The following is a 22,455-nucleotide window of genomic DNA, read 5'->3' as shown; positions in this document are numbered from 1 at the left end:
ATGTCTCATTTAAACAAGCATTCCTTTAATATTTAATGAGACCCATCGAGAAATGAGAATGTTGTGATGAAAACCTTATTTCAGTGACGGTGAGCTTCGTGTTTAAGTTTTTGACTTGGTATGGAAGTAACCATAAATATTTTTTTGGTCCGAGTACTCCAAAGTAGATAACCTCCGTCACTGGTTGAATATTTATGGTATTACTTCTATGTAACTTATCAAATTAAATTGTATTGGTGGTTCTACTAAACAAAAGCTGGAATCCTGGGGCTGGGTACACGTTTTACTGGAATACCCCTTTCTGTCACTGGTATTGTACAAAAAAATAATGTATGTTTGTGAAATATAATATCTACAAGGCTATGTACTATGGTTTTAAATTTCATAATATCTAACTGTTGACACTGTAAGGTTTTTTATTAAGGAATTAAAATGAAGGCAAGAAATTTACATGATATATACTGTGGTAAGAATGCATAATAGATATAACCAAAAGCACTGACATACTGACGATGTATACTATGAGATGTTGGTGATGTTGACATGACAATTGAAAAGCAATGATATAATAAGCAGATGATGTAGAAAATGAGAAGAGTATGTCATTGAGTTTATTTACATCTGCATGTTTATGACTGTTGAAATGAGGTGGTGGCGTAATGCTTTGGATTATCGTATGAAGAAACATATTTGTTATCGGTGAAAAATGTATCTAATATTGAACCAAGCTAAAATTGTATCAAATTTCAACAAAATCCTTTCTGAAGTTATCATCTGAAAACCAAACTTTGACAAAGTGTTTGGGTGAGGGCTAGGGTTATTTTTAGCACAGCGACCCTCGTAGTTGACCTTTCAACCCAAAACTCAATCCCGCCCTGTATTACTAAATAGGCAAACTTTTTACGAAGTTTCAACCAAATCATCAATCCTTTCTGAAGTTATAAGGTAACATATAATACGAAAGAACAATTATAATGGACAAGACGTTGTGACGTCACATTTATGATTATGGTACAAACGGTGATAGGCGCGAATGGAGTATAATTTTTGTTATTTTTGGAAGTCTAATTAAAAATAGTAAATTGCTATTTTGTCATAAATTGTATTCCGTTTTACACTGGATTAATGGTACTTTTTGCTTTAAGTCTGCAGGTCCTCGTTAAAATAGAACTGGGGCAAATTTCATCGCATTCTGAAGAAAAGGCAGGTCCAATTATTTCCTTGTACCTTTGTGTTGTTTTCAAGGGTCTGCTGTTGGCACAGTTGATCATGTTCCGGCCCCTGAAGTATAACAAAACCTATGAGTACCCTGACTGGGCCCAGGCATTCGGCGTCATGTTGGCTCTGTCGTCCATGTTGTGTATTCCAGTCTTCGCTTTATTCAAGATGGCTACTTCACAGGGATCGCTGATTCAAGTATGCATTTTCATTCTTGTAATGCTATATTTGTAAAAATACGTCGAAATAATGTATGATGTGTCATTAATGCGAAGTTGTTAGGGCGGGGGATCAATAATGCTGGTGAGAATTTGGCGAGTACAGTTAGTATTTTGTTGATGTTAAATTCACTGTAACGAGTATTGGCAATCAAAATAAGAAATACCATCACAATTATGTATCCATGTTACAGAGATGGCGACACGTGACCACCCCGGTATTACAGAAACATCAGATCCACTACATGTGGGGAGTTGACACAGCTAGACATGATTCACGCAATTTCTAGAATATCTAGTAGTCTTCATAATTGTAACGGCGTGACATGACAAAGTATTCACTAAAGGTCATCATAAGATTTTAGAATTGTTATAAGTATTGGACACGATTGCGGAGAGTTAACAATTAGCGACGAAAGAAGGTAATTTTCACAAAAATTTACTTTAACGCAGAAATATAATTTAATATTGGAGAAATTCATGTACCTATCACTTCCTGAGAGAATAACATTTATTAATCGCCCCCGTAATTTACCGTTAGAGGCATTTTGCAAAATCTGACCTCAGTCTAGATGTGGGAAAATTACCCGGAATATTCATCCTCGTTAACGGCCTTCTCATCTCGCCTCTGATCAGAAACTGTGAATATACAATAACAATGATGTAGGAGCTTTTGGCATACAATCATATGAGTTGTAAGGTGTGTGTAAAATACTACTGTGTTGAACGAGTACAGTGAAAAAGGTTAGGACAATAATCATCATGTAGGTTTCCCATTTTTAGGCATTGGTATTTTAAAAACGAAAATAATACTAACTGCGTGCCCTTTAAAACATCCGCAGATCATTACATCTTAGCGAGGCATGCACCGTTTTATCCAAATATTTACAACGGAAAAAAGTTCCTATAATAACGGGTTCCATCCAAGGCAACTGAAAGTTCTCTTTTTCTACAACCGTTCCCTGCAATTTTCCTCTCGTATCGCAATTATTTTCTTCGCTTCTCGCCTTATAAAAATGTGTGTCAGAGGCAGAAGAAACCTCAAAGCCCTTTTAGATCCTGGGGCTTACCTATTTTCATAGAGTTTTTTTCCAATAACATACCTCTTCTCCTCGTCTTCACCGGCCCCTCAAACGTTCTGTAGGACCATGCTTCCACAATGGGTTATCTGCCCCTCAGGCGTATGTTTTATGCACAGCCTCTCTCTTCAGTTATCTTTGTCACTGGCCATGGTCCAATATTTGATCTGGCAACACTCAAAGTAGTTGTCTTGCTCTTTTCACGCAATGTTCTGACGATTTATCTATTATCTACTTAATATTTCGCCTTTTTGAGCCATCTTAAATAGCCTGATTACAAAAGAGACGACAGCATAATCACGTGACTCACGAACATGTCACACGTGCCATTCATAAACTTTGAAATTAGTCGGTAGTTTTGTACAATTTGAACAACATTATTAAACAAAACGTCAGACACAATTTCATATTAAACATAATTTATTGAACAGGAGTTGTTTTCTTTTCAAAATTTTCATCAATTTTTAACCTATTATAGTTGTCACCCATTAAGCACAAAATCGGGATACAAACACTTATGGACGCAAGAATACTCCAACTCTCCCAAGAGGTGCCTGGAATTAGAAAGTACATGTACTTTTTCTCTGATATGCCAACTAACAAATGATACATCCAGAGATAAAGGGTATATTTTATAAATACAAATTACCGCAACCCTCCAAATTAACTCATGAATATAATCAACAGGATACACACATATAATACTACAACTCTCCGACTGCACGCATGAATATAAACAACAGAATATAAAACATACTACAACAGACTAAACGCATGAACATAATCAACACAATATGAATACTTCAACTATCCCACTGAACAAACAAAAATAAACAACATCATATAAATATGAACTTGAAACATACAAATCTGGTTTGGAAGTATCATTTTAATACATACCTATTTTCGGGATCATTTGTACACCGAGGAAGATCAGTCCCACAACGTTAAGCCATGTAGTTAGAACAACTGTCGTGAGGCCTTCAGCTATAGGGTAGGTATTCTCGCAAGCCATCTCAAACAACAGTGGCACGGTAGCGTTGATCCAGAGCGTACCCGTAATGACAGATATGTAGATCTGGGCTGGAAATATAGGATGATTAGGTGTGTATTGTTCTTACACGTATTTTATTTGATTATGGTAACATATATATATATATCAAAATGCAAAATAATATATATAATATAGTAACACAACTGAAGACAACTTTATGACTCGTGCCCTGACCGGGCCTCGAACTCAGGATCTACGGCACCCAATCGCCTAGCTTATACAGCTTATACCACTGCGCCACATCGGCGTTCTTATATATAAATATTTATTATATATATTCCAAAATCATATCGTAATACATATATAGGAAATACAATTGCATTAGATAAATCAGGTTCGTGATAAAACAAAATTTAATTATGCGTTGCTAACGAAAATCAACAGGTGCGTGTACAAAGCGCATTATTTGATCACTAAGATATGAGATTATTTCACAAGATGAAAATTACACATATCAACACTGTATTGTATTTTAGATTTAATGGATATTTTGCGTAATTGGGAATTGTGTTGGTGTCGTTCATGCACAGTTCAATAATATACAATTGTTTTGTATAGGTATGTTCAAACTTGTTATATGTGACGAAATTAAATATGAGATGATGTTATGTTATGTACATGTATATTTACAACTAAAATCCGAACGGCACAAATACCGGAATCGGGGCAACTACCTATGGAACTCGGAATAATCCCGATGAGGATCAGGTTAAACCACAGGAAACACAAAAACGCCAGACAGAACAGCAATATCAGGATCTGTTTCATGTGCTTCGAAAACATATCAGAGATTCTGAAACAAATGAAATCAGTCCATTATATCCCATCCGAAATGCGATATCTGCACATTATAATAAATTAAGGAGATGAAAATAAACATCAGGACCTTGATATTAATACATTGGTTTTTGGGATAAAACAATGTAACTCTGTCTGTCAATTAACTAAATGCATATTGATTTGCATTAGTAGGGACATATCACATAATCATATTATGTTTAGACTTTGGTAAGCAAGAAGATACTATCTTTTTACCTTGCCATAAAGAGGGCGCCGAAACAACCAGCAAGTATGGAGTAAAAACCAATCCATCCTGCTTGTGCCTGAATAAATGACAAAAGTCATGATATGGACAGACATGATGGTATGCTCGATGTAACAGTTCATGTTTTAGACTTAATATTTCTTAAGGTTGTCCATAAACTTTGCTTGCATTGAACAAATAATCATGCCATTGTGCTAACAAGTGTATCTATTACCAAATAGGGGCATTTTGACCAGGTTTAGGATGTTAGCCTTCCATACCGGTATTGACTTCAACCCGGAGTATACTCTAACCGTTTATTATACAATGTATTACCCTACCATACCGGTATTAACTCAAACCCCGTGTGTACCAACCGTTTATTATACAATGTATGACCCTACCATACCGGTATTAACTCAAACCTCGCGTGTACCAACTTTTTATGCTACAATTGTTTTACCCTGCAATACCGGTATTAACTCAAACCCAATGTGTGTAACGACCTTGCATAATACCGTACAGCATTGATTATTGTCCAAGAAAATCCACTGCAAGTGAAGTTGTTCAAATTGATAATACTGCAACATCCTTACAATGTAGAGGACATAATTAACGGACGCTATATATGTTATGGTTCATAATTACTTATGAATTTTCTTGCAACATGAAATAGCTTATATCGTTTTCTATCAAAAATATTCTACACGAATATGATGCATGTTTTATCGGGAATCAGCCATCGGATGAGATGAATTTCGATGTAACAACGATCCACAATATTTATTTGAATACACCAATGTGTTTTAGACGACAAATGATTTGCCTAACCTCTGACACGCCATGTGGTTCCAGGGTTACGGACATTACACTTCCCCACAGTCCCACAATGCCCAGCGGAAGTCCATATATAACACTTATAAGTAAAAACATCTTGCTCCTGGAAAAATATCAAATATATACAACAGTGTTAATCACCAATGAGTAAAATAATTTATTCCGAATGTTTAAATCAAAAGGTAAATATAATTAATAATCGTATCACAACACATTGCAATGTAAAGCCACGACGTGTTCCGGGAGCAGATTAATAGAGGATTTTATCACTCGTTCTGCTAACCAAATTGTTTTTGTTTTAACTCGCCTATAGGCTATAGTATTTATATATGCTCTCTCCGGACCGATGCCAACCATATTTTTATATGCAATCCCTAACAGAAAGAAACACAAATCTCACGCCCAGGAATTCGTTAATTGATATATAATTTTTCAACATACTTGTGACACCATTATCTAACAACATTATCCCTGACCAAGAGAAACACAAGTCTACATGTCTATATACCATTCCCTGACAGAGGGGAAATTTATATATATCATCCCCTGACACAGGGAAGAAAATCTACATACGGACCCATGACAGAGAGAAAGATAAGTTTATATACTATCTCGTAAAAGAGGGAAACCTTAGTCTTTAAACTATATCGTGATCGAAGGAAACCTAAGTCTTTATACTATATCCCGAACGAGGGAAACCTTAGTCTTTTTACTATCTCGTGAACGAGGGAAACCTTAGTCCTTATACTATCTCGTGAACGAGGGAAACCTTAGTCTTTTTACTATCTCGTGAACGAGGGAAACCTTAGTCTTTATACTATCTCATGAACGAGGGAAACCTTAGTCTTAATACTATCTCGTGAACGAGGGAAACCTTAGTCCTTATACTATCTCGTGAAAGAGGGAAACCTTAGTCCTTATACTATCTCGTGAAAGAGGGAAACCTTAGTCCTTATACTATCTCGTGAAAGAGGGAAACCTTAGTCCTTATACTATCTTGTGAAAGAGGGAAACCTTAGTCCTTATACTATCTCGTGAAAGAGGGAAACCTTAGTCCTTATACTATCTCGTGAAAGAGGGAAACCTTAGTCCTTATACTATCTCGTGAAAGAGGGAAACCTTAGTCCTTATACTATCTCGTGAAAGAGGGAAACCTTAGTCTTTACACTATCTTGTGAACGAGGGAAACCTAAGTCTATGTATTAATACGTATGTCATTAATTAGAACTGACGGTAATTACTGGTTCACTAGCTGTTATTATCTTGGTATCTGGAGGGGAGTAATGTTGCGAATTAAATTTCCGTTATTCTTTTTAATGAGTATCCCAATAGTCTGTTTGAAAATTATCACCAAACTCAACAAAGACGTCTTTCAGAAATTTTGCAGTTCACACGATTTTTCCTCTTGTTTTTTTGTTTTTGTTTTGTTTTTTGTTTGTTTGTTTGTTTGTTTGTTTGTTTTTGTTTTCACCTTCACCTTTCAGTCGTATGTATAACGAAATAATGTCCAATATTTTGCAGCTATACATTTGTTAAATGGTTGGTGTGGTTCGATTTGGTCTGGTACTATTTTTGGACAGATATGGTCATATGAGAACGGACACCCGGGTATGCGAGCTGCATGTGCGTGTAGAGAGCATGTGCATTTCGATAGACTGTAGAACGTTAGTATTTATCTACTTGCGACATCGCTGTTTTGAAATTGGCTTCCAAGTGTAACCTCCCTGAGGTATAGAAAACAACAATGTGATGTCATACACTATTTAAAGTATCTCAAAGTGTACACACTCACCTCATTAACTGTTTCAAGCCGGACACGATCTCTATGCGTCCCTCTGACGCAGTTTTACTGGGTGGTGTCGGGGGCTTCGACGGGAAGTAGAATAATATTAGAAGCATAACCAACACACACCATCCGCATTCTGTAAACACATCCCTACATAATATCATCACAAATATGTAACTATGTGAACACAGGATATTTGTTTAAAATTAAACCGTACCTTACACAGTCTAAAAAGGGAGGATAAGACCACATTTACGGGCTGTTAACAGCTTTCTATTTTGTCAGCGACATCCGCCATGTCTGCCGAATGTACAACTATAATGTAACATGTTAATGACAACATACATGGACAAGTTTTAATCAAAAATGCATTTGTAGTGCCCGCGAATGTGTCGCGAATGCCGCTGGTGATGTCCTATAATGTAACGTGAATATACAATATTAAAGAGTTTCATGCCGCCTATACCAGAACAGCTGGAAGTTCCAAAAGGAATAATATAGTCCCTTGTGTCGTTGCAAATTGTTCACAATTACAAAATTTAGGATTGTTTAAAAATAGACCGAGGAGTAATCTTACAATATATACTGTACTATCCCTAACCGAGGGAAATCCTACTCCACTATCCCCTGACAGAGGGAAATATAAGTCTATATACTATCCCCTGACAGAGGGAAATATAAGTCTATATACTATCCCCTGACAGAGGTAAACATAGGTCTATATACTATCCCCTGACAGAAGGAAGGGTATTGTTGAGGGAAATTATGAAGTTATATAAAGTAATATTAAAGATAATCAAACTGCAACATACCACCATACATAACAAGCATGACATCATGTCGTATCCGGGTGATTTCCTGGCTCCCTGTAAAAAATGTGGGAGGAGAGTGTAGTCGACTAGGGCAACATGATTGTAAATACGTGTAACAAGAGAGAGAAGTTGGCTAAGACAACATACACAACTGTAATTACATGTAACAAGAGAGTGTAGTCGACTAGGGCAACATGATTGTAAATACGTGTAACACGAGAGAGAAGTTAGCTAAGACAACATACACAACTGTAATTACATGTAACAAGAGAGTGTAGTCGACTAGGGCAACATGATTGTAAATACGTGTAACACGAGAGAGAAGTTAGCTAAGACATCATACACGACTGTAATTACATGTAACAAGAGAGTGTAGTCGACTAGGGCAACATGATTGTAAATACGTGTAACACGAGAGAGAAGTTAGCTAAGACAACATACACAACTGTAATTACATGTAACAAGAGAGTGTAGTCGACTAGGGCAACATGATTGTAAATACGTGTAACACGAGAGAGAAGTTAGCTAAGACAACATACACAACTGTAATTACATGTAACAAGAGAGTGTAGTCGACTTGGGCAACATGATTGTAAATACGTGTAACACGAGAAAGAAGTTGGCTAAGACAACATACACGACTGTAATTACATGTAACAAGAGAGTGTAGTCGACTAGGGCAACATGATTGTAAATACGTGTAACACGAGAGAGAAGTTGGCTAAGACAACATACACGACTGTAATTACATGTAACAAGAGAGTGTAGTCGACTAGGGCAACATGATTGTAAATACGTGTAACACGAGAGAGAAGTTGGCTAAGACAACATACACGACTGTAATTACATGTAACAAGAGAGTGTAGTCGACTAGGGCAACATGATTGTAAATACGTGTAACACGAGAGAGAAGTTAGCTAAGACATCATACACGACTGTAATTACATGTAACAAGAGAGTGTAGTCGACTAGGGCAACATGATTGTAAATACGTGTAACACGAGAGAGAAGTTAGCTAAGACAACATACACAACTGTAATTACATGTAACAAGAGAGTGTAGTCGACTAGGGCAACATGATTGTAAATACGTGTAACACGAGAGAGAAGTTAGCTAAGACAACATACACAACTGTAATTACATGTAACAAGAGAGTGTAGTCGACTAGGGCAACATGATTGTAAATACGTGTAACACGAGAGAGAAGTTAGCTAGGACATCATACACGACTGTAATTACATGTAACAAGAGAGTGTAGTCGACTAGGGCAACATGATTGTAAATACGTGTAACACGAGAGAGAAGTTAGCTAGGACATCATACACGACTGTAATTACATGTAACAAGAGAGTGTAGTCGACTAGGGCAACATGATTGTAAATACGTGTAACACGAGAGAGAAGTTGGCTAAGACAACATAATTGTAAATACGTATAACATGATAGTGTAGTTGGCTACGACAACAAACCTGATACATTGTTTAATAAATATCTCATTTAACCTTCTCAATTAATATAGATCTGAAATTGCATAAGTTTGAGAACCGCTTCCAAAATATTAGATTAAAATTGAGGTCTTCTGTTCGCATCGTCTTACTGCTTCAAGATGTTAAAGTTCAAAAGAAGGATGAACCCATGTCTCACAAGTATGGCACCTCTCGAATGATACTTGGCAAATAAAAAAAACCTTGAAAACTTACAAGTGCGTATTCAATTTATTAGACTTGAACATAGATAGACAGACATTTGAAGATGACGGGTGAACTTACCTTGATTGTTTGCGTCACTTGTATTTTGTATCAGTGTGACAGTATGGTTATCAATCGATGATAAGGTCACACTTTCACTGAAATATAATACGTTTTAACTGAAGGATATTTGATTCCTACGATTTAGTTATTTCAATTGCTGTCGTAATTATCACCATTTCATTGGGGGAAAATGCCTTGTGGTTCCATTGTTTTCACCCTAGATCATCATGTTTGTCTAAACCTGGATTTTGACCTAGACTAGCATGATGGGTGTTCTCGATGAAGTAGACAACACTCATCTATCCGGGTTACCTCGGTCCGTATTCATTAATACGTACTTACACGTATTCCAACTTAACGTTTAGTGATAAATCAGATATCTAGATTAACCTTTTGTTAATGTTATTTCTTCAATTTGGATATTATTTTCAATGATTAGGGTATTTTTCCTTTTAAACTATTTAGGTGGGTTTAAGGAAGTAGGGTTGAATATGTCTCGGGTATATATATATATATATATTTTTTTTTTTTTTTATTTTTTATTTTTTCTATACAAATCTTTATATATCTCTGTACTGAAGTTTGCTTGAGTTTACCGGTTTTAACTATAAGATTAATATGGTATGATGTTGATAATCGCTGTTGTTTTTGTACGTTAATAAACGTTCATTTTCCATTTCTAGTTTTAGAAATGGAACTGGTGGTGTTCGTATATATGCCTGCTGTATCACAACTTCTCTGGTTCTCACTAACACACTTACTACATTATAACACACTGGATGAAGTACAACTATACTGGTTCACGTTAATATTACTGATAAAGTACAATTACACTGGGTCACGTTAATATGTCTGATGGAGTACAATTACACTAGTGGGTCACGTTAATATGTCTGATGGAGTACAACTACACTGGGTCATGTTAATATGTCTGATGGAGTACAACTACACTGGGTCACGTTAATATGTCTGATGGAGTACAACTACACTGGGTCACGTTAATATGTCTGATGGAGTACAACTACACTGGTTCACGTTAATATGTCTGATGGAGTACAATTACACTAGTGGGTCACGTTAATATGCCTGATGGAGTACAACTACACTGGGTCACGTTAATATGTCTGATGGAGTACAATTACACTGGGTCAAGTAATATGCCTGGTGGAGTACAATAACACTGGTTCACGTTAATATGTCTGATGGAGTACAACTACACTGGGTCATGTTAATATGTCTGATGGAGTCCAACTACACTGGGTCACGTTAATATGTCTGATGGAGTACAATTACACTGGGTCAAGTAATATGCCTGGTGGAGTACAATAACACTGGTTCACGTTAATATGTCTGATGGAGTACAACTACACTGAATCATGTTATTATGCCTGATGGAGTACAACTACACTGAATCATGTTATTATGTCTGAGGGAGTACAACTACACTGGGTCACGTTAATATGTCTGATGGAGTACAACTACACTGGGTCATGTTAATATGTCTGATGGAGTACAATAACACTGGGTCACGTTAATATGTCTGATGGAGTACAATTACACGGGGTCAAGTAATATGTCTGCTGGAGTACAATTACACTGGGTCATGTTAATATGTCTGATGGAGTACAATAACACTGGGTCATGTTAATATGTCTGCTGGAGTACAATTACACTGGGTCATGTTAATATGTCTGATGGAGTACAACTACACTGGGTCACGTTAATATGTCTGATGGAGTACAATAACACTGGGTCACGTTAATATGTCTGATGGAGTACAATAACACTGGGTCATGTTAATATGTCTGATGGAGTACAATTACACTGGGTCACGTTAATATGTCTGATGGAGTACAATTACACTGGGTCACGTTAATATGTCTGATGGAGTACAATAACACTGGGTCACGTTAATATGTCTGATGGAGTACAATAACACTGGGTCATGTTAATATGTCTGCTGGAGTACAATTACACTGGGTCACGTTAATATGTCTGATGGAGTACAATTACACTGGGTCAAGTTAATATGCCTGGTGGAGTACAATACACTGGGTCACGTTAATATGTCTGATGGAGTACAATACACTGGTTCACGTTAATATGTCTGATGGAGTACAACTACACTGGGTCACGTTAATATGTCTGATGGAGTACAACTACACTGGGTCACGTTAATATGTCTGATGGAGTACAATTACACTGGTTCACGTTAATATGTCTGATGGAGTACAATTACACTGGCGCATGTTAATATGTCTGATGGAGTACAACTACACTGGGTCATGTTAATATGTCTGATGGAGTACAACTACACTGGGTCACGTTAATATGTCTGATGGAGTACAACTACACTTGGTCACGTTAATATGTCTGATGGAGTACAACTACACTTGGTCACGTTAATATGTCTGATGGCGTACAATTAGACTGGGTCACGTTAATATGTCTGATTGAGTACAATTACACTTGGTCACGTTAATATGTCTGATGGAGTACAATTACACTGGGTCACGTTAATATGTCTGATGGAGTACAATTACACTGGGTCAAGTAATATGCCTGGTGGTGTACAATAACACTGGGTCAAGTAATATGTCTGATGGAGTACAACTACACTGGGTCATGTTAATATGTCTGATGGAGTACAATTACACTGGGTCACGTTAATATGTCTGATGGAGTACAATTACACGGGGTCAAGTAATATGTCTGCTGGAGTACAATTACACTGGCGCATGTTAATATGTCTGATGGAGTACAACTACACTGGGTCATGTTAATATGTCTGATGGAGTACAACTACACTGGGTCACGTTAATATGTCTGATGGAGTACAATTACACTGGGTCAAGTAATATGTCTGATGGAGTACAATTAGACTGGGCCAAGTAATATGTCTGATTGAGTACAACTACAAGCCTAATTGATTAAAACTGCTCTGGTCCTCGTGTACACACCTAATGGATTAAACTGCTCTGGTCCTCGTTTACACACCTAATGGATTAAAACTGCTCTGGTCCTCGTTTACACACCTAATGGATTAAAACTGCTCTGGTCCTCGTGTACACACCTAATGGATTAAAACTGCTCTTGTCCTCGTTTACACACCTAATGGATTAAAACTGCTCTGGTCCTCGTGTACACACCTAATGGATTAAAACTGCTCTGGTCCTCGTGTACACACCTAATGGATTGAAACTGCTCTGGTCCTCGTGTACACACCTAATGGATTGAAACTGCTCTGGTCCTCGTGTACACACCTAATGGATTAAAACTGCCCTGGTCCTCGTGTACACACCTAATGGATTAAAACTGCTCTGGTCCTCGTTTACACACCTAATGGATTAAAACTGCTCTGGTCCTCGTGTACACACCTAATGGATTAAAACTGCTCTGGTCCTCGTGTACACACCTAATGGATTAAAACTGCTCTGGTCCTCGTGTACACACCTAATGGATTAAAACTGCTCTGGTCCTCGTGTACACACCTAATGGATTAAAACTGCTCTGGTCCTCGTGTACACACCTAATGGATTAAAACTGCTCTGGTCCTCGTGTACACACCTAATGGAATAAAACTGCCCTGGTCCTCGTGTACACACCTAATGGAATAAAACTGCCCTGGTCCTCGTGTACACACCTAATGGATTAAAACTGCTCTGGTCCTCGTGTACACACCTAATGGATTAAAACTGCTCTGGTCCTCGTGTACACACCTAATGGATTAAAACTGCCCTGGTCCTCGTGTACACACCTAATGGATTAAAACTGCTCTGGTCCTCGTGTACACACCTAATGGATTAAAACTGCTCTGGTCCTCGTGCACACACCTAATGGATTAAAACTGCTCTGGTCCTCGTGTACACACCTAATGGATAAAAACTGTACTTGTTCTCGTTAATACGCCTAATTGATTACATATTCATTGGGTCAGAAATCAAGACACTACCTCGATTAAGCAGAATCACATGAGGAATGTCGACCTTTTTTCAGTTCTATCCATTATTTCGCATACATTTTTCATTTGCAATCAAACTTTTCATTGGAAAATGTTTATTTCATGTTCTATGAGCGATAAGGGAAAAAAGGTAGGCAATATCTTAAAACTACTTACCTATCGGACATATTCGTCTGCCCTTTAGGGGCCAGGCTGTCAAATAACGGCCCTACAACAACACATAAGATTACTACGGTAGGCTGTTTCATCTTAAATAGAAATCATTTGATCTTTTCTTTAATTGACAATAATTTCTTGGTGCAGGAAGGGAGCAAGACTTGTACGTAACTAAGCTTTGATCGTCTCTCTAAATAACTTTCCTCTTCCTATTGTCTATGATTTATTGAGGATACTGGACATTTTCATCAAAATTCCCACGTGATCTTCCCGATTGTAAAATGTCACATGCAAGGTCAAATGTACAATTTATAAACACACACACAAAAAAAACAGCCAATAGATTAATGTTATGATACAGGACCATGGGCTAGTTGGATAAAATTGTCATACATGGATATGATAAGAAATGTTTCATACATACGTAATTAATGTTCTTTTAAATGCAGTATTGAACATTATGAAATGATTGAAAATAATTAAAAATATTGAATAATGGTTTCTTGCATATCCCAATTCCGACTTTGCATTTATTTTTATCTATTTCGAACTCAAAATTCATTTTTGCTCTAATGAATCTGTCAATTTATTTTAAAAGCTGATTTTTTGCGTTCTGTAGAATCCTTAGACGTGACCTAGATACAAAAGGCGGGTGTTGTCAAGGAGGCAGAAGCGGCCTACTCTAACGTAGTATTTGACCCGTTTGTATTACTCTCCTTACATGTTTTCAATTGTGTCCTTGTGAATCTTTATTTATCTGAACAGGTGTTTATCGTTCATTTGAAATCCAATATCGAAAATTCTGAAACATATTAAATTATGGATATCTGCACCTCAACAGGCAGAATTTGACATCGTGTATCAACAATGGCTCTTGGCGGCATCACTAACGAAACATAAAATGGTAAAAAAGCTTATAATGCAGTTTAACTCATTTTGGTACCAAGGTATCTGACTGAATGGAAATGTTGCTGATACGTTTTGTGCCTGCAAACCCTTGTTCATGTTTTATTCTCGTTTTATCTATTTTAGCCATAGCTACGATATTTTGTAAAGATGCCGATAATAATTTTGCTGTCATTTTCAGTATTACGCCTAACGATGCAAGATATGAATGACGACTATCGCGAACCGAAAAAAATATAAAATTGTGACAACAGGGATTGGATTGAAGAGGCGACGAATGATGGATGGCAGTGTATAATTCATTCCTATGTAATATGATAACAAACAGTTAATTTTCTGATAAAGTTCTTCTGACGATAAACACTGGATATGAACCTAAACGTGTTCTACAACATTCTGATAAAGCTCTATTGACGATAAACACCGGATATGACCCTAAACGTGTTCTACAACATTCTGATAAAGCTCTACTGACGATAAACACCGGATATGGCCCTAAACGTGTTCTACAACATTCTGATAAAGCTCTACTGACGATAAACACCGGATATGGCCATAAACGTGTTCTACAACATTTTGATAAAGCTCTACTGACGATAAACACCGGATATGGCCATAAACGTGTTCTACAACATTCTGATAAAGCTCTACTGACGATAAACACCGGATATGACCCTAAACGTGTTCTACAACATTCTGATAAAGCTCTACTGACGATAAACACCGGATATGGCCCTAAACGTGTTCTACAACATTCTAATAAAGCTCTACTGACGATAAACACCGGATATGGCCATAAACGTGTTCTACAACATTCTGATAAAGCTCTACTGACGATAAACACCGGATATGGCCCTAAACGTGTTCTACAACATTCTGATAAAGCTCTACTGACGATAAACACCGGATATGACCCTAAACGTGTTCTACAACATTCTGATAAAGCTCTACTGACGATAAACACCGGATATGGCCCTAAACGTGTTCTACAACATTCTGATAAAGCTCTACTGACGATAAACACCGGATATGACCCTAAACGTGTTCTACAACATTCTGATAAAGCTCTACTGACGATAAACACCGGATATGGCCCTAAACGTGTTCTACAACATTCTGATAAAGCTCTACTGACGATAAACACCGGATATGACCCTAAACGTGTTCTACAACATTCTGATAAAGCTCTACTGACGATAAACACCGGATATGACCCTAAACGTGTTCTACAACATTCCGATAAGTTTACATCTTTGCAATGTAATTTCAATTTTTAGCAATATTTAGCGCAAAACTGTTCAGCATATGACTCTGGGAGGAAAATTGACCTTTGTCTATTGTATATCTATTGTATATTGTGACTGTTACATGATAAAACCACCAATAGCTAGTCTCAAACCATTTACTATACCTATGAGGAATGAGGCCGCAAATCCAGCGTAGTTACTGATTGTCGCTATGGCGGTAGATGTAGTTCGCTGATTTGGCGGAAACCATGCGGCGGACAAAACTGGCGGTGCTCCCATAGCAACGGGACCACCTAAAGCATTCAAAAATGCGGCAATGTTTGCCGTCCTGTAAACAAACAAATATATAGAGGAGACGGCATTAATAAATCCATTTTGGTTTCGATTATTTTCTCTATATTTCGTCATTACATATACAGTTTGCATTTGTTTCATTTTCAAGTAAAGAGTCTTTCTGTCTGTCGTCCCAGTAGTCTGTCGTCTTTTCGTAAAAAAATCAAATGTCAACTGATACTCTGCAACCCTTGAACAATTTCAATGAAACATTGCAGGAACCGTTTATGGCCAAGGAAAACCCTAACTGTCAACTGGATGGTCCCCGGGGGCATGAGGGATGAAGAGAGAGGAAAAGGTGTCCATTGGATGGTCCAAAGAGGCCTGAGGGATGAATAGGAAAAAAGGAACAAACTATTGACTGAAATTAAAAAAAAAAAAAAAAAAAAAAATATTATTTTCAGAATGGTCATTTGATTGTATGCACATACTGGCTCCGATTGACCCCCTTGAGCTGATGGACGGGCTCAAAAAGCCACATTGACTCTTTCAAAAAACCCTTCTTCCAAATACCCAGATATGTTAGAATCAGTTGTCTTTACAGATGGAAGGGTCTCGAGGTGCTTCACCAAACTTGTAAATATCATTACCACATTTCTTTAACGAGTATAAAATAAAGCCCGGGGGCTACTGGATAGATATAAAGACAAAGGCCAGAAAGAAGGTTGGTATAAAAAGCGGAGACATTAAGAATCTCTTTGACATTGTAATATATTCGAATACAAATACATTGTTGGAAACTTAATATTACACATAACTGATAACTGTAAAATCAGGTTTTATTGATTTAGAATTCCTGGTCACGTTGTCCTAATTCCCTACAGTTTTACTCCATACGAGATATACCGTCTCCGTTCACCAGACCCTAACTTAACCTTAAACATCCAATCCAGACAGTTTATATAAGGAAGTCAACTTTATGAACAGCATTTGCTTAATTGTGAACGGAACTTGTTCAATTCAACTTGGTTACAATTAACACTTTGTGATGGTAGTTCAATGTTAAATTGACCCTTAGTGACTTGTAGGCGGGGCCAAAATGTGTCAAATTGAGGATCCAATATTTTTTAATAGAAGGGTAAACGTGGGTAAAGAGTATCTGTAATAACATGGTTTATATCTTATTTCTACTTTTTCAAATGTAATAAGAGGCACAAGCTTACCACGTGATGTAAGGTGGTTCTGAGGTAATACATCGGATGGCCGTGGCAACAGCTACAAGGACAGCCGTCACGACACATGACATTCTGAGTCCTGAAGGGAAGAGCAAAACAATAGGTCATGTTGTATCTTTCAAAGTCAACATGTGTTTCTGATTTACGGCTCTTTATTTATGTTTTTTCTGATTGGTCGAAACCTTTTCTACATATCCGGACAAAATATAATGTTTAATACATAGGATTTACGTTATTTCACCACAAAAGCATTTTCCGTTTTAATTGATTGATCTAAATATATCATGTGAAATGAAAAACACGTACGGAATTTTTTTGACCTGGAATATCTCATGAAAAAATCCACTTTATATTTTGAAAACAGTAACTATTAGAGGTTCGATGGAATGAGATGGCGATAGACACCCATCAATTTTTGCTTCAGTTACGATTGATAAGCAGTGAAAACAAATTAATTAGGGGATAGTAAGTTGTTTTGAGTGGCTATACTGGCGATTAGAACATGAAATTTGGTTTGAACTCGAGACCGATAGGTCGAGAGTTTAAACCAAATTTCATGTTCTAATCGCCAGTATAGCCACGAAAAACAACGTACTATCACCATTCTAACACGTTTACTATCGCATATATTTAGAAACATAGTTTTACAGTGCTACAAGTACGCTGTTAAGTACTCTGTGACCTCCGTTAGTGACGTGTCATACTGTGGCGGATTGACCAATCAGAGCTCGGTCTGTATGTTAACGAAGCGGGGTATTTGGATTGTTGTGAAAGTCCTGTTTCCAAAGATTTAAAGACATATTTGGATTTACGCAGTATGCTTAACGACATGTGCATTTTAACAAAGTCAGAGTTGATGTGTTTCTACAGGCTCAACCGTTATGTGAAGTTGTGTGCACTTGTTCCATTTCATTTCGGACTTTACTTGACCTTAGATGCTTACACACGGACGAAATGAACGTTTCAATCAATAAATGACGGTACGAATGATGTTAAGGATTTTTGTTAAATTTATTAAGTTAATTCAATCTATTCGATTTCTTCACTTTCGATTCCAATATCACGGGTCATCAATCATAAATGGTGCAGAGTGTTGAATTTCGCTACGAGTCGAACTTGACGCCATATTGTTTTGATTAGAAACGGGGCGTGGCTTATCACGATCTGTCATGGTTCTATCGCAGATTAGAAGTCGGCCCGCAACCATCAAAACACGCGTTGCAAACGAATCGTGTTAGAATGTAAATTAGATTGTTTTTATAATACATTAAACGTTATTTCTCTAAAAACTTGAGATCTATTTTACACATTACATTCTTACCTCGTCAGTATATTTAACTTCATCGGAGAGTTTCTTTTCCCGTCAGTATATTCTCACCTCATAAGAGAGTTTCTTAAAATGTGGACTGTTTCTTACCTCGTCAGTATATTCCCTAGATAATATACGTGTTTAAATAGTACCTCACCTTGTGTGTCCATGCTCCAGGAGGTTAACCATCCCACCGCTATAAACCCGATCGGATCCCCAGTTTGGCAGAAGTGCAATGATGGTATCGTCCCAGCCAAAAGCTCGCTTACAGGACTCGGCAATAGGACCCCATGTGTTCCAGACCCCGGCCTGACTGAAGGTGTAGAGGCAGTACACTGCTAAAACGTACCATCGTCTCCTAGATAACATATGATAATGGCATACAAAACCTTTATACATTTACTCTATATCAAAGCAACCGGTTAAATCAGTCATTGCCTACCTTTGTGACGACATGGCTTATTAGCCTTTAGTTTTTATGCGTAAGTCAATAAAACAACTTGCTGAGCTAAATGTCACACGCACTCAGTTGTTTCCGCCGAGACAATCAGGCGAAAGATGGGTGGAACTTGTTACCTAGCTCCCCGTCGGGGCGGGGCGGGGCGGGGCGGGGCGGGGGTTTACAGACGACAAGGGGGGATTTGTACGTATTGAAAGGAACGATGACTCTAGGTAGAGAATGACAATGTATAGACCCCTAAAACTACCCTCCAAAACGTTACAATATATCGTTATGGAATCTTCATATTTAACATCATATACCCTGAATGCCTTATCTATACTCGGTATGTAAGTGTACATGTAGGTGTGTATCATATACATATTTCGAATAGGCTATAAAGAGTCCAGAACAACTATCGAAGTCAATTAAACCATCTTCTATACAGTGTTGTTGTTTGATACCTGTATAAAGTCGTGTCCTGAATATCCTCGCTCATCCCCTCTGTTCTTTGATCTTCTATTTCAGTGTTCTTTGGATTTATTTCCGGTTTCAAGGACGTCATCGACTTTTATATATTTGTAAACGTTTGGGATACTTTGTACTTTCGGTCGACCATGCTGAAATGTAAATGTAGCTTTCTACGAAAAAGATAATCATGTCAAGTTGCTCCACTTGGCGCTAATGTAAGCATCAAATAAATGAACAACTCGTTTGTCGTTTGCTACATTTTTACTAAATAATTGGTGCTGATTGAGTGATAGAATTTGAACGACCAGACAGTACCAGGTAAAATACGACTTCATAGAGTAGTAGACAGGACATCTTTAACGACTTCACAATCACTTAGTGATGAACGTATAGGGGAAATGGGATTGAAAGGCGCGGTGATCGGACTTCCGACAATGGAAATACGAGAACGAGGAATAGCCTTACGGCCTTTTAGAGATTATTTTATTAGTGATTATTATTTTAACATTTACATGTATCCATTAAACGGAAAGTTTATATGGACTGGGTTGAAATTGGCCCTTTAAAAGGAAGTGTTCGTTCCACATTATGTCCTCTACTGTAATGTTTGGAAACGTTTGACTCAGTACGACACATAATGTTGTTTAGTTCGGGTGGAAGATAGTTTTCATCGACCTTATACAGCATAAATACGGGTGGAAGATAATTAGATAGTTAAAATTGGTCTTATATAGCATACATATATAGTCTTTGTTAAGTTCGGAGGCAAGATAGTTACCCTTCGATATGGGTGCCAAAATCTACTTATTTTCGTCGAGCAGGAACCAATGATATAAATATTTCGTTAAAACCAATCCCAGGCCTAGCAGAAGGTCTGGTGAAGAATATAAGATGGTAAGCTCTGCTAAAAAAAAAATAAGGTCTTGGGCCTCAATGTGCCAACAAAATGACTTGACTAAGCTTAATAACGTCTATTTTGGTGATCGAACATTTACCTTTCGTCTATGTAAGATCTAGCACAAATCTGTCAAGACGATACCACCGAACCGTCGTATTCCGCTTGTTTGTTTCGGCCCAGTTAGAACGTTTGCTAAACGCTAATGACGTACACTTTATCTTTTAGGAGATTGAAGTCTAATTTAAGTTTATCTTAATAGCAAATTTTTTTTTCGGCATAGCCATATAATATTATTTTGGCCCCAGATATGACGCGACGGGTGGCGTTACTGGTTAAGATGTAGTATGTGATTGGTCAATGTAGCGGTAAATGCAAAATGCAGATATGCAGTTAAAAATGAAACAAAATTAAGATTGAATGCAAGTCTGTGAAGCCATTGATATCAAAATCAGTTTAAAATATAAAGCACAAACTGGTTCTCTTACCGTAAGGAGCAATTTACAACAGACCGTAAAATTCACAAAAACAGTCAACACGAAAGTGTTTTGCTTTATGTATATCTGCCTCCAATTATATTGTTTTTACAAACTTTCATTGAAATCCATGGCGAAATGTATACTTTGTAGGAGGAGGGTGCATGATTAATTTCGAACAGTAAGACAATAACCCTAGAACTTACCATGTGCATATGTTGTTCGGAATAAATGAATGACGTTTCCTCTAAGGCTTCAATACTAAATGATAAAAACACACATGCACAGTGCCCTAGTATAACCAACTGATTATCAGTAAGAAGGGTATCTCGGTACAGTTTTACCATTATAGTAACACAAAGATGTACCATCCCAGCGAAGATAGCTATATTATACTTCGTCATATAATGCAATGTCATAACCTTTTATAAGCTAGCGATACCTGAATTTGCCGTATGTGTCCTAACACGTTACCTAGAAATGGGCTGTGGGGCTCAATTTTACCAAGAGATGTCCTAATTCGCATTGAAGGAACCTCCGTTGCCCAACATTTGACTACACCATCCTAATGACTATAAGATATAAGAAGTTATATAATTATTATTTTTTTCTTTTTGTTTTGTTTTTTTTTGTAAAATAAATTTTAAATTCTTGTGATGATGTAGTATATAAAATAAACAAAACATATTTCACAAACCTATAATAATTACTCTTGTAGGACAAGATATATAATAATTACACTTTTAAGTAACAAAGGCATATCGCATTGCGGTGATTTGATTAGAGATATTTATCGGTGCACTAATATTTACCTAAATTCTATTGTAACTCTAACATGTCTGCCCAATATGTTTAAGATATTATATCATTGTATGTAATATTGTAATATAATTGTATGCAATATTGTTATATCATTGTATGTACTATTGTGATATCATTGTATGTAATATTGTTATATCATTGCATGTAATATTGTTATAAGAATAGTATGTATCACTGTAATATCATTGTTGTATTATTGTATCATTGTTGTATGTATTACTGTAACATAATTGTTGTAATTTTATATCATTGTTGTATGTATTATTGTAACATAATTGTTGTAATTTTATATCATTGTTGTATGCATTATTGTAACATAATTTGTTGTATTTTTATATCATTGTTGTATGTTATATTGTAACATAATTGTTGTATTTTTATATCATTGTTCTATGCTATATTGTAACACAATTGTTGTAATTTTATATCGTTGTTCTATGTAGTATTGTTATATTAGTATTTGTATATTTGCAATATCATTGTTGAT

At 36.8% G+C, this 22,455-nt stretch overlaps 2 protein-coding genes across 2 annotated transcripts in view; one reads left to right on the top strand and one right to left on the bottom strand.

Annotated features, from left to right (window-relative positions):
• The window catches only part of LOC117344306 (sodium- and chloride-dependent creatine transporter 1-like), a 31,460-nt gene extending 28,561 nt beyond the window's left edge, over positions 1-2,899 (top strand). The window contains exons 15-16 of the mRNA XM_033907009.1: positions 1,246-1,416; positions 1,631-2,899. Coding sequence (XP_033762900.1) covers positions 1,246-1,416; positions 1,631-1,726 — 267 coding nt within the window. The 3' untranslated portion in view covers positions 1,727-2,899. The remainder of the gene's footprint in view (positions 1-1,245; positions 1,417-1,630) is intronic.
• Positions 2,900-2,935: 36 nt separating this feature from the next.
• On the bottom strand, positions 2,936-21,422 carry LOC117343285 (solute carrier family 49 member 4 homolog). The gene is made up of 13 exons (XM_033905629.1): positions 21,353-21,422; positions 19,769-19,924; positions 19,023-19,223; positions 16,213-16,376; positions 13,896-13,947; positions 9,797-9,873; positions 8,029-8,082; positions 7,223-7,352; positions 5,425-5,533; positions 4,605-4,672; positions 4,244-4,362; positions 3,416-3,598; positions 2,936-3,069 (listed from the first exon to the last, which is right to left on the bottom strand). Exons 2-13 carry the CDS (start codon positions 19,867-19,869, stop codon positions 2,936-2,938), a joined length of 1,392 nt encoding a protein of 463 aa, XP_033761520.1. The 5' UTR covers positions 19,870-19,924; positions 21,353-21,422.
• Between the last annotated feature and the right edge of the window lie 1,033 nt (positions 21,423-22,455).

Source organism: Pecten maximus, chromosome 15 (assembly GCF_902652985.1).
Source record: "Pecten maximus chromosome 15, xPecMax1.1, whole genome shotgun sequence".
In the NCBI taxonomy this organism is placed as follows: Eukaryota; Metazoa; Mollusca; class Bivalvia; order Pectinida; family Pectinidae; genus Pecten; species Pecten maximus.
The sequence above is the reverse complement of the archived record's forward strand: the minus strand, read 5'-3'. Positions and strand labels throughout refer to the sequence as shown.